The sequence below is a fragment of the Euprymna scolopes genome, chromosome 32 (assembly GCF_053919585.1).
Source record: "Euprymna scolopes isolate OS-2025 chromosome 32, ASM5391958v1, whole genome shotgun sequence".
Lineage (NCBI taxonomy): Eukaryota > Metazoa > Mollusca > Cephalopoda > Sepiida > Sepiolidae > Euprymna > Euprymna scolopes.
Window position 1 is genome coordinate 64,883,858 of NC_136513.1, and position 13,209 is coordinate 64,897,066.

At 32.7% G+C, this 13,209-nt stretch overlaps 1 protein-coding gene across 6 annotated transcripts in view; it reads left to right on the forward strand.

Annotated features, from left to right (window-relative positions):
• The window catches only part of LOC145256392 (echinoderm microtubule-associated protein-like 6), a 902,875-nt gene that overhangs the window by 759,605 nt on the left and 130,061 nt on the right, over positions 1-13,209 (forward strand). For all 6 annotated transcript variants that reach the window (XM_080115242.1, XM_080115245.1, XM_080115243.1 and 3 more), the window contains one exon: positions 7,495-7,652. In XM_080115242.1, the coding sequence (XP_079971368.1) occupies positions 7,495-7,652 (158 nt within the window). The remainder of the gene's footprint in view (positions 1-7,494; positions 7,653-13,209) is intronic.

Here is a 13,209-nt window from a genome sequence, read left to right on the forward strand (position 1 = left end):
AGATGAATAACTTTAAAACTCAGATGTATTTTTTGCATTTTATTCATAATTTTAATGCACTAAAGCAAGAGGGGAATGAGCAGGTGGAGAGAAGAGAAGATGAAGAAAGAGATAAAGATAGAGAGGAATAGAGAAATGTAGAACGATAGAGAAAGATGTTACACATTATTTGACCTATTTTAAGATGACGATTGATTATTATTGGGATTCTTCGAACTACTCTTGTCATCTTGACTGTCATTGTTACAACGTTTCGGTCGATGTAACCTCCGACCTTTTTCATGTGTAACTTATTGAACTCTGGGATCTTTCTGTTAAACTCGGGTATTTGGATGGAATTTCGAACGGAACTCTTTTATTTACTTCACGAAGATAGTATGCTCTTCCTGTTGCGAAGAAGGTTGGCGATTACATTGACAAAAACGTTGTGAAAATGACACTAAAGATGGGAACAGTACTCTTTTATTTTATCGTCAGTCTGGAAGTGTAAGCCATGTTTAGTTTCAGATGGTTCGTTGTTCTACACAAATCCTGAGAGTTGACTGGTTTGCAGTAGACAGTTCTCGAGTTGGAATCCATAGAGCAAAAGATTCTTCTGTGTCGAGACGAAAAAAAACAAAGAAAACATATGTGAAATTGCTACGGAAAGGTTTAATATTTATGGAGCAATTCTGGTTTCTGATTGGTTCGTAGCAGAACATGAATTAATTCGATTTGTCAGTTCCTAGCAGCATCGTTTATAAATAGAATCTCCCGACTGTGCAGAATCATACCCCATTATACAACAAATATTGTAACATCCTCCCTATTTTTTATAATGAGGAAGTCCCTTATGTTTATTCTGCTCAAAAATAAAAATATATTTTTATATTCAATTATACATAACAAAATTAGAAATCATTTGGATCTTAAAATTTTAGCATGTAAAAAGGCGCCATTTTAATTGTGTTCAAATGTCAAACAGATATACATGTTAACAGAGAAGAGAAATAAAAGAAATGGAACGTATTTTTACCTTGAAAGGGGTTTTTGAAAAAGAAGCCATTTCTTAAATTTGATTATGCAGTTTTATAAAAAAAAGAAAGAAAACGCATACATATATACATATAAATAAATATACATAAAAATAAACATACATGCAATATGTATCCGTTTAAAGAGAGTTTTTTTGTTAATTAAAACAATGAAAAAAGAGGACATTTTGGAAAAATAAGAAAGAAAACTAATGTGCACAAAAAATAAAAGTCAATTGTAATTTATGTGCACCTTAAAATAAGCATGCAAAAGTATTTGTCGAAAAGACAAATGCACACAAAATGTTTGCAAAAAAAATGATGCAAAAACTATTTGTCAAAAAGGAAATTTACAAAGAAAAAGTTTTAAAAAGTGACATTTTATTTTATTTTATTTTTTATTTCAGTAAAGGTATTAGTTATGCATTAGTAGGTAAAAGTGTTAATACAAACAAAATGGATGCAGTTTAACGTCTTGCCCAGGCTAATTTTTTTTTTATATAGAAATTTATATACATACAGGGCCGTGAAAAAATTATTCAGTCGAATTCCCCAACAAGTTTTGAAGAAAAACGCTTTAACGTTATTCTTGTTGTGGGTTTCGTGAATACATCAGCGATATTTTGTTTTGATGATATGTAATTCAAAATAATCGATTCCTTTTTCACCTCATTTTTTATGAAATGGTATTTTATATCTATATGCTTAGATCTTTGGTTGATTATCGTGTTTTGTGCTAAGACTGTACTGGTTTGATTATCACAATTACTACGAGGCTTTTAGTTAATTCTGGCTCTAATATAGTCTTTAGGATATTTTTCAGGTAGAGTGCTTCCTGGGCCGTGTGTGTGATCGCGATAAATTCTGCTTCACACGTAGAGAGAGATACAATCTGTTGCTTTTTAGATTTCCATGAAATAATAGGCTATTTTCTGAGAGTCTGAAATAATATCCAGATATACTTTTTCGATCTTCGTCCTTTCCTCAATCTGAATCCGAAAATCCTTCTAATTTTAGGGGATTTTTTGATTTTCTAAATACTAACTTTTGTTTTTTAGTTCCTTTTAAATAACGAAGGACTTGTTTAGCTCTGTTTAAATCCTTCATTGTCGGTCTTGATAATTTTTGTGACAGTTTTGTTACTGTATAGCATATGTCGGGTCTGGTCGCAGTCATTAAATATACAAGACTACCTATAATTTCTCGGTATAATTTATCATTTATTACTTCAGATTCTGTGTGTATATTTTTATTAATATCATTTTCGACCGATGTACAGCATTTCTTGCACTCTCCCATTCCAAATTTTAATAGTATTCTGTCGATGTATCTCGATTGATTCATCATAATAAGTCCTTTGCTCTGAGTAAATTCTATCCCTAAAAACCAGGACATTTTGCCAATATCAGTCATTTTGAATCTTTTACTTAATGTTGACCGATGTTAAGAACAAATTATGTCACAATTTGATGCGATTAAAATATCATCGACCCACAAAACCAAAATCAGTAGTTTATCGTCTTTGTGTTGGGTATATAAACAGGGGTCTGCAACGGATTGTCTAAATTGTTGTTTAATCATATAATCATGAAATACTGTATTCCAACATTGAGCAATCTGCTTTAAATCATACAATGACTTGTTATGTCGCCACATGCTATTTTTATTTTTCATTATAAATCCCTCTGAAGGGGTAATATAAATTTCACAGTCTATTGGGGCATTCAAATAAGCATTTTTTTACGTCCATTTGATGGATGTTTATGTCATATTGCAATGCGATTTGCAATAAAATTCTGATTGTCGTTAGGTTTGTGGCAGGTGAAAACGTAGAAAAATATTCTATACCGTAAATCTGAGAGTATCCTCTAGCAAAAAATCTAGCTTTGTACTGTTCTTTTTTTGTAAAGACCCATCTTGTAGAAATAACATGTTTATCTTTTGGGAGAGATACTACTATTTTCGGTCAAACCTATTTCTTTTTTCATGGCTTTTTTCCATTGATCACAATGTCTAAATTAATTGCAAAAAAGCTTTTGAGGTATTATCCATGGAATAGCAATAGTCGATTTGATAATCTTTTATATTGTCGACTACAAAAAAATCGGGTCGCCTTCTATTTCTTTGGGGATATTTTTAGACTTTAACATCATCATCATCATCATCATCATGGGTACTCTTGTCTCCGTCATTTTTATTGTCTTCATTTGTTTTAATAATTTGAGGAAATATAATTTCATCCTTTTCATATGACGAGGTTTCGTCTTTAAAATTAAACGTGTCTGTGAATTTTACACGTCGGATTCTTTTTATTTTATTTTTCTCTGGAAAAATACTAAATTGGCTGAACTGTTTTTATCGTATCCAAGAAATATACCTCTGTCGGCTTTAATATTTAATTTACTCTTTTTATCTATATATGCGAAGCCAGTTGAACCAAATATATGCATTCGGCTTAAATTAGTTTTTTTTTTTACCACAGAAAGCTTCATATGGGGTTTTAGATAGAGTTTTGTTTAAGCACCTGTTACGTATATAGGCAGCCGCCATGAGTGCGTACGTCCAGAGGTTTTTGGGGAGTTTAAATTCAATGAGTAGGCATCTTGCCATTTCAAAAAGTGTCCGCCAGGTACATTCCACAGTCCCGTTTTGGTGTGGCGATCTAGGAGCTGATTTTTCATGCTTGATATGATGGTTAATTAGTAAAAGTTCAAAGTCTTTATTAGTGAATTTCATACCGTTGTCAGAGCGAATACACTCTACTTTACCGTAGGGAGCCATGTCAGCTAAATATTTTTTAGTTGCTAGCAGGGTATCAGATCTGTTGTGTAAAAAGTAAACCATTATTAAACCTGAATGGTCATCTACAAAATTCAACACATATCTATAATGTTCTTTGGCCATTGGTTCCACGGGACCGTTCAAGTCACAATGCACCATTGATAGGATTTTTCTGGCCGTCTTGTCTGGTATCTTGCTTTGATAGTTTGTCATTTTCCCTTGCGTACAGACGTCGCAGTTGAAGTTTTTTTATGTTTGTATTTTCATTTCATCAACTACAGTTGGCAACTTTTTGATATCAGGAATATTGCAGTGTCCAAGAATTTTATGTCATGTTTGTAAATCATGTCAGCCGGTTTTCGATGGGACTACGCTATTTAAATAATATAGTCTTCCATTTTCTTTAATGTAGAATACAGTTCCATTCGGGTATACCAGTTTTGATTTATTGGGGCTAAAGTTTATATTTGCACCTTGTTTAGTGGCAGCTTGTACAGAAAATATATATTTTTTTAATTTTGGGATTAGAAGAGCGTTTTCTAGATTACAGAAACACAGTTCACCTTTATTGTTCCTTATCGAGATTTTAGCATCACCTCTTTTCAAAACGATATTGTTTACTCGACTGCCGTCAGCAAGCTCTACAAAATGATTTTGAGGCTTATGGTTGGGATCAAAATTGATAAAATCAGATTCCTTCGTAATCACATGTGTCGTTGCACCACAATCGACAATAAGTTTATTATTGTTTATTGAAGCATTAAACGTACATGAAAATAAAAATGTATGTTTGCTAATAGAGCTCTCCACGTTTTTAATGAAGTCGCCATTTTGAGTCCTGTATCTACATTGGAAACTCTTGTGATTAGGTCGTCCACAATTATAGCAAATAATTTTTGTACTTTTCTTATGAGAAAAATTGTTTTTTGGCAAAGTTGCGGTTTTTATTCACGGCAATGGTATGATTTAATTTTGATGTTTTTATGTGTGCATTTTAAATTTCATGATATTGATAGATTCGGGTTTTTTTGTGATCATTTTTTCAGTTTCCTCGTAACTTCTGAGTGCTACTTTGAATTGGCTAAAAGTCATGGGTTTTTCTTTCTGGGTTATCACGGTGGTAAATGGCTTGAAATGACTCGGTAATCCCTTAAGGACCATGAAAATTAACAGACTGTCGCTTATAACTTCACCAGACAGACATTTTTAAAGAATTGATTGGTACTGATTGGTTAGTAGCAGAACGTGAATTAATTTGATTCGTCAGTTCCTAGCAGCATCGTTTATAAATAGAATCTCCCAACTGTGCGGAATCATACCTCATTATACTCCGGTAGGATGGGATGTGTCTCCTAGCGGCTTCAGTTGCAGGGAGATGGGTAGAAGTACTCATCAAGGATCCGTTCTTGACACTCAGCCCGACAGGTGAAGGGCCAGGAACCGGCCCAGCACCTGTCAGACTGAGGTACACCACTTGGGTACTACCTAGGAGGTCCACCCTTCCATGCCTTGCAACCGGGCTTTCCGGTGGGGCAAGGTAATTGCTTGTCGCCTGAGGTTCCCCTAACGGGGAATGCCGACGGGGGTGCTTAGGCAATTTTTGTTGAGGCGAGAGTGCTCCTTCTTTAGGGGAGCTCGCCTGTTTTCCACCTTCCGGCCTTGTGTCACATTTTGCTGTGGTGAGCAGCAAATAAATATCTAACCCATTACACGACAAATATTGAAACAGTTCAAATTCTAAGTCGAATTCATTATCAAATTAATCTAGTAGTGCTCAATAAATTTTTTAAACCAATTTGAGAAACAAATCTCATTTCATCAAAACTGTTTAACATTCGAATTTGATGAGATTTTAATTGTGAGTAAAAAGAGAACAAATTCTGTAGATTCTCAGGAAGTTTACCTTTATTTGTAATGCTGACTAAAATCTAAATAACAGTTTTATAAAAACCATAATTTCTATTAGGTCATCTTTAATTTAATATTAGCTATGTTATCTTTTTAAGTCTTTTGTGAGTTTGGTATGTTGCACTTCTTAAAATATGTCTTTCAAATATGTCTCCTTATTATGAAGCCTTTCTGGAATTAATATTCCTGCTACTAAGATGAAGAGCCATTTGTAAGAGATGATTCGAGAAACATAAAAGGAAAAAAATGTTGAAATAGAAATCCTTTGTCAGCTGATGAATAAATGATTTGCGTGTTCTTGCATATCATTTATCCATGGATCTCAAGTGTTAATTGGAGTAGAAACAAAAACACTTTTGAAGTTTCTTATATAACAAAGTGAACTTGATGTTTTACGATTTACTTAACATTCATAAAGCGAGATAGGCATAGTAGTAGAAAATAAAAACACATCTTCTCACTGCCTTCGTTCAGGATTGAACTCAGCACCTTTGGGTAACTGTAAACTTTGAGTTGGTCTTTGTTAATGTTAAACCTATGTTGTTATTCAAGGTTTTCTCTCTCTATCAGAGGTGTCCAAATTGCATTCAGCTCTATGCTTGGTTTGCTCAGTAGGTTGTTATGTCCGAGCATGTGAGCTGTTTCTTTAAGTTTTCTCACTTTCCAGTGGGTCTCTCTGTTTATTATTTTTACTTCATCCCATAGGGGGCGATGGTCCCCCCCTCTCCATCCAGACATGGTTGGCAAAACCCGATTTTTCCGTCTCCCCTTTTGTTACCGCTTTTCGGTGGTCTTCCACCCTTACTTTAAGGGGGCGGCAAAATCACAACGTAATATTAGGAAAATAAACAAATATTTGTTTGAAATTTATCACAAATATATTTCAGAGGTATACTCCATCTTCATTGTGTTGTTTTGTTTCTTTTTCTTTTTCTTCTTCCTTGCCATGTTGGAAAAAAAAAGAAACAAAACAACACACTGAAGATGGAGTATACCTCTGAAATATATTTGTGATAAATTTCAAACAAGTAAAATATTTGTTTATTTTCTTAATATTACGTTGTGATTTGGCTTTCAAGCGCACTTGATGTGTATTTTATTTTATTAGAAAAATCTTGGTAAACTTTTACTTTTTTTTCACCTTAACACTAACTTTTAAAATAATAACTACAATGAGGTGGCCGCTGGCAGACCCTGGGTGTGGCAGCAGAACTTGGCATTGGCCCACAAGTCCAAAGAGACCCAAGCAAAGAATTTGTCCCCTTCTCTCACTGCCCCCTCCCTTACTTCCCCGGCCTGAATCCGTTGGCTACTTCTTTTGGTCATACGTCGAGAACATCACTAACATGACCTCCCACAACACTAAAAGCAGCTTGATTGCCGCCATCCACTGAGTATCGACCCGTATCGAGGTAGTGATTGAGGTTGAAGGTGGCTACATTGAATAGATGTCATCTCTACTACATAATAAAGTTACCTGGATTGGTTTTTTTGATAAAAGTTTTAAAATAAACTTGTAGTGTTGTTTTCTTTAGGGCGACAACTTTATCGTTCCACTCTGTAACTGATGATGATGATGATGATGATGATGATGTCAATTAAAAACAATTATTTGATTTATTACTTTTTTTACATTGTTTTGATGAAAATACTCATCGCTTTCATAAATATAATTTTCCCGATTACTGATCATGAGCTTGATGTAATATATTGATTGTATTTTTTATAAACCTATTTTTCATGTTTTCTGACTGATGTTTTGTTTTTTAATTCTGTGACGTTTTCATTTCAGAATAAAATCACTTTCACGGGATCAATAAGTGGAGACGTGTATGTGTGGCAAGGGAATACACTTCAACGATTGGTAGTAAAAGCTCATACAGGACCTATTTTCTGTATGTACACCACCCTTAACGATGGACTGTTAGTCACCGGTGGAAAAGAACCAATGTAAGTAAAGTAATATATATATATATATATATATATATATATATATATATATATATATATATATATATATATATATATAGATAGATAGATAGATAGATAGATAGTGTTGGAACAATTAATTGAAATAAGAATTTTTTGGGGAACTGAAATCAGTATCAGAAAAATTTGGGAATATTTTTTTATGTCAAAACACGATTACTTTAATTATCTTTTTTATTTGGGTTTGTTTTTAAAAAATCTTCCACTGCTGGTAGTAATAATAAAATCCCTCTTTTGTTATATCATCATCATCATCATCATCATCATCATCATCATCATCATCATCATAAAAAAAAATTGAAAAAAAGAGAGACGCAAATTTTCCCCTCTGGATTAAAACACCGTAGGTTTACAACAAAAGAAGCACGTACAAATTTATTATGTTTACACTATTAGCCATTGCCTTATTTAACTATTGAACGACATTTGAGACACATTAATTTGTAATCTTAAAACATTACATCAAATCCTAGTAGTGACATCATCAATAGATGCAGCTGTTGTTTTCCCCTCCAAAAAAAGTATTACTCCCACTACCATTCAACACCGTTTTCTGCATTAGAGTCATATATGGGGCTTTGCCCTAATTTTCTGGCTCATATAATCTTTCATTTTCTCTATTCCAAAAAATAATGATTTCTCCCTCCTCACATTACACACAATCTCATTGGGTGACAAGTTTATATTCTGTCATTCTGGAATGAACGAAACCTCATTCAAAAAAGAACGACCAGAGATTACAACAAACATGGCTTCCCAGAAACTCTAAAAAGAAAAAAAAAATTAAACAAACTTTATTTTTATTATTACCAGAAAAAATGTATTTTCCCAGATATCACTATAGTAAGAACGAATTATTATTTCCTTACCTTATTACTAAAATATCATTGTCAATTCTTTCATTATTTTACATGCGCACCTTCTAATTATTTTAACTTTTTATAGTATATAAAAATAAAATGTTGCTTCCATTACGAAGTTGTTTTATTAGCATTATATTCTTTTACACAGACCTTTACATAAATGCTTTTACAATTATATATTTATAATGCTGTATACAATTATCATTGGTTTTCCACTTTGTTAGTTTATCCTTTAAAGTATTTTTTTCATTTTTTCAATCGATGTATTGTCAATAATACTGTAATGAAAAAAAAAATAGACAAAATTTTGAAAGTTAACATTTTCCAAAGCATGCCCATAGTAAAATTAAGCTCACATATTTTTCCCTCTGTCAACCTCAGGAAGAACATGCATCAGTGAACGTGCATAAAATGATATCAATGGATATACCATTTTAATTTAACATATTGTACTTCACAATTCGCTTGGTATTTGCAAGAACCATCAACAAAGCGCAGGGGTAATTTTTACATTTGTACACATGATTGCTTCTTATTTTGCATGTTCTAAAGTCGACAAACAGACATTCTTTATATTTGCACAGAAAATGAAACATTTTCTGTGCAGATGTAAAGAATGTCTGTTTGTTGACTGTAGAACACGCAAAATATTATGTAGCCACAAGTATTCAAAACATAAACATATAAGAAGAATGCATTTTTTTCTTTTTTGTTTGTTTCCATTTAATTGAGCCAAGTCACAGCAATGCGTGACCAGATACAGCTAGTATCTCTTCTCTTTCTCTCTCTCTCTCTCTCTCTCTCTCTCTCTCTCTCTGTATATATATATATATATATATATATATATATATATATACACACACATCAGAAAAGGGAGAGAAGATACTAGGTAACTTATTAGATATACGACTTCTAGCGATAATATATACGCACACATATACATGTATACACATACATACATATGCATGGTAAAATCGAACTGAACTATGTACCCCCCCCCTTCTATCATTAACACCTTCTCTATTAGTTTCCATTTCCGGTTCATTTTTGAAGGATACAACATGGTTTCTATATCTTTCCTTAAAGGCGCACTTCGTGGCCCCTTCTTAATGTTATCAGCCTTAATCTCTTTTAAAAAAATATTAAAAAAAAAAAGAAGTTAAATTAAATAAAGAAATATAGAAATTTAATTTAAGAAATCAATGAATAGTATTAATAAAACATATTAAATGGTCATAGGTAATTAGTGGTAGCATTTTATTATATTTAGTTTAAAATCTCGTTTTTTTTTTTAATAGGGATACGAAAATAGGTAAATATATAAATCTTTAAAAAATACTTTGCAAGGATGTGACAGAGGTAAAATAGTTTCGCTTGTTTTCTTTTCCTTATAAGGGAAATGTTTTCCATAATGTTTTATTGTTAAAGTGTTTTTTAAAAATTTTATTGAACAGTTTGCATTTTGGAGACGGAAGCCTTTTCGAGATAAGTGGCTGCTATATTAATTTTACTTTTTATCTTTAGATCCAAATATCAATAACTATATTTTATTTTAGTATTTAATTTATATTTTTATTTTCTGATTGTTTTATTTAATGATAGCTTTTCTCGTCATAAATGTTGTTTATTATATCTACCAAGTTGATCTTAAAGATAGCATAGACTCAACCATTATATTTTCTTTTCAGACCCGCCCCCTCCATCCTGCTTTCATTTTATGTTGCAATTACTTATAACGTTACTAGCTGACTTTCGGAAGAACTGCCCCTCCCCTCGCTGATATAAAAATATCGCAATTTCTTAAAACGTCACTAGCTAAAATTCAAAATGCGATCTTGCTTTTCTTTTAACGGTTAATTTTTTTTTTTAAGTCTTCGGAACGCTGATGTTTTTAAAGCTAAAATTCTTTTCAACAGTTTGCATTTTGGAGACGGAAACCTTTTCGAAACAAGTGGCTGCTATATTAATTTTACTTTTTATCTTTAGATTCAAATATTAAAAACTACATTTTATTTCAGCATTTAATTTATATTTTTTCTTTTCTGAATGTTTTATTTAATGATAGCTTTTCTCGTCCATAAATGTTGTTTATTATATCTACCAAGTTGATTGCATAAATAGATTAGGCAATTGTATTCATTTTCAGCAAGTGAGAGGGGAATCTATCTCCATACTTTCCCTTAAACACGCCAATTAGACTTTTATTAAGTACAATACTTAATTTTTTTTTTTTTTAATGGAGAGTAGAGAACGCATTGTGGATGCGTTATCAGCAGCTCCCGTTACCCTCGCTTCTCTTTATTTGTCCCGCAGTCCTCATTTTTAATGAATGATTTTCTCACAAAAGGAAAAGAAAAAGCTGTATTCTAGGTTGGCAGTATTTTGCACGAACAGTCGGCAGAGATGTCAGAAATTTTCTGTTTTATATTGTTGTGGAGACACCCACTAATTTACATAGGTGGGTGAGTGAGATATATAAAGGTATCAATCACCAATACTGGGAGAGTTCTGCAATGACCGCCCAATAGGCAAGACACCTATGTTGCCTCCAATAAGACATGCAACATGCCACCTGCCGGAATATCTCCAACTGAAGTATATCTGAAGACATGTAAATATGTATAAAAACTCCATTACTAAACTCAACAGTGGTGTACGAAAAATACTTACTCGAGAAAGATTGAAAAAAAAACGTACTCGAAGAAAAAAAAATCTACTGTTGAACACAACAGTAACATCGAGGATTTTGAAAAAGATTTACTCGAGAATTCACTATTAGACACAGCAACAGTATTCGAAAAATAATTTACGCGGAAAGTTATCACTGTCGAAAAAAAACAAAAAAAAAAAAAAGAAAAACAAACGAAAGTAACTACAAAATTGTCGAACGAGATATTCGAAAACTGAATACTTGAAAGCAAAATACCAATAACCATTTCAAAGTGACTACGAAAGTCAAAGAAAAAAAAGGTGTTTTCGCTAGTACACCGTGAACTAATTTATGCAAATTGTCTTGAAGGAGAAAAGTGATATTTTTTTCAGCTGTACCAACAAAGGATTTTTTTTCTTGTACATAATCAAAACTTAACGGATTAAGAGAAAAAATAAAATACATTTTTTTATCCCTCAATAGAAAAAGGGAAAAAGAAAGGGTCAACACAAAAAAATAATATATCGATAGAATTCGGTTGACACAAAAAAAGCGAACCTAAAAACGGTTGTTCATAGTTATTGTAAAAAGTCTAAAATAGACTGATTTGTCTAATCTTTGAAAAAAACAAAAACAATATGGAGGAATTTGCTAAAATAATGACACAGTTCATGCAGAATCAGCAGATCCTACAAAAAGAACAGCAAGCGCTATACGCAGAAAGAGACGAAAGACAAAAAAGAACGACTCATAAAATGCCTAGAAAGGCAGGAAGAAAGGTTCGCACAGATGCAACTTGAACAGAAAGAACTATTAGAAAGATTAACAGCTAATTCCATACAAGAAAATAATACAACCTTCTCCAACACAACAATTGTTAACAGCATAGATGTGTTCACATACGTACCGGAAGAGGATAAACGTTTGATGCATACTTCAAAAGGTATGAAGATATTTTCGAAACAGACTGCGAAAACTGGCCAAATGGAAAGAAAGTAAGTTTATTACTTCGAAAGCTTGGTACCAGTGAACATTGCAAATTTGTTGATTTCATATTGCCAAGGAGACCGAATCAGTTAGATTTCGCTGAGACCATAAAGCTTCTTAAGGAGTTATTCGGACCGAACATGTCTCTTTTCCACAAGAGATGGTCATGTATGAATCTTAAGAAAACTAAGGAGCAGGACTACTTGACATACGCGTCAGTAGTAAACAAAAACTGCGACAACTTCAAATTATCGAAACTCACGGTTGACGATGTCAAATGCTTAATCTTTGCACAGGGTCTAGTATCCGAAGACGCGTTTTCTCAAAATTAGAGACAGAACAAGGCCTGACATTGCAGAAATTAGCAGAAGATTGCCAAAGGACAGTATCACTAAGAAAAGATTCCAGGGATATAGAAGAAGCAGGAGTGGCGTACATTAGGAAAGATTAAAAAACCTGTCAGAAACTCAGGACAAAGAAATTTTGAGACTAGTCAAAATTCAAAAAAATACCCAAATTATAAATACTTAAATCATAACTACAGAAAACGAAATTACGATAATAATCAGAGGAATTATAAAAAGACAGTATCAGATAATAATTGCAGAAGATGTGATGAAAAACATTTGGAAAAGGATTGTCCTTACAAAAATATTAGGTGCTACAATTGCGATAAAGTTGGACATAAGAGTGTTTGCTGCAGAACAAAAAATAGAATACACCAAATGAGAACAAATGACAAAGCGAAAGATAATTTACGAAAATATGTATCAGTAAATATTTTCGACAAACAAGTGAAATTTCAGCTTGACTCTGGATCGGATTTGTCGTTAACAAACGCCAACACTTGGAAAAGCTGGGTAAACCGACTCTTCAAAAGTCAAGTAAAGGTGCACGAACAGTGACAAGACGAAATAAAATTCGAAGGAGAGGTCATCCTGCCCATTAATTTAAATGGCATGACGAAGAAATTGAAAATCTTAGTCATTTTTTTTTTACACAGGCATCACCACATTAT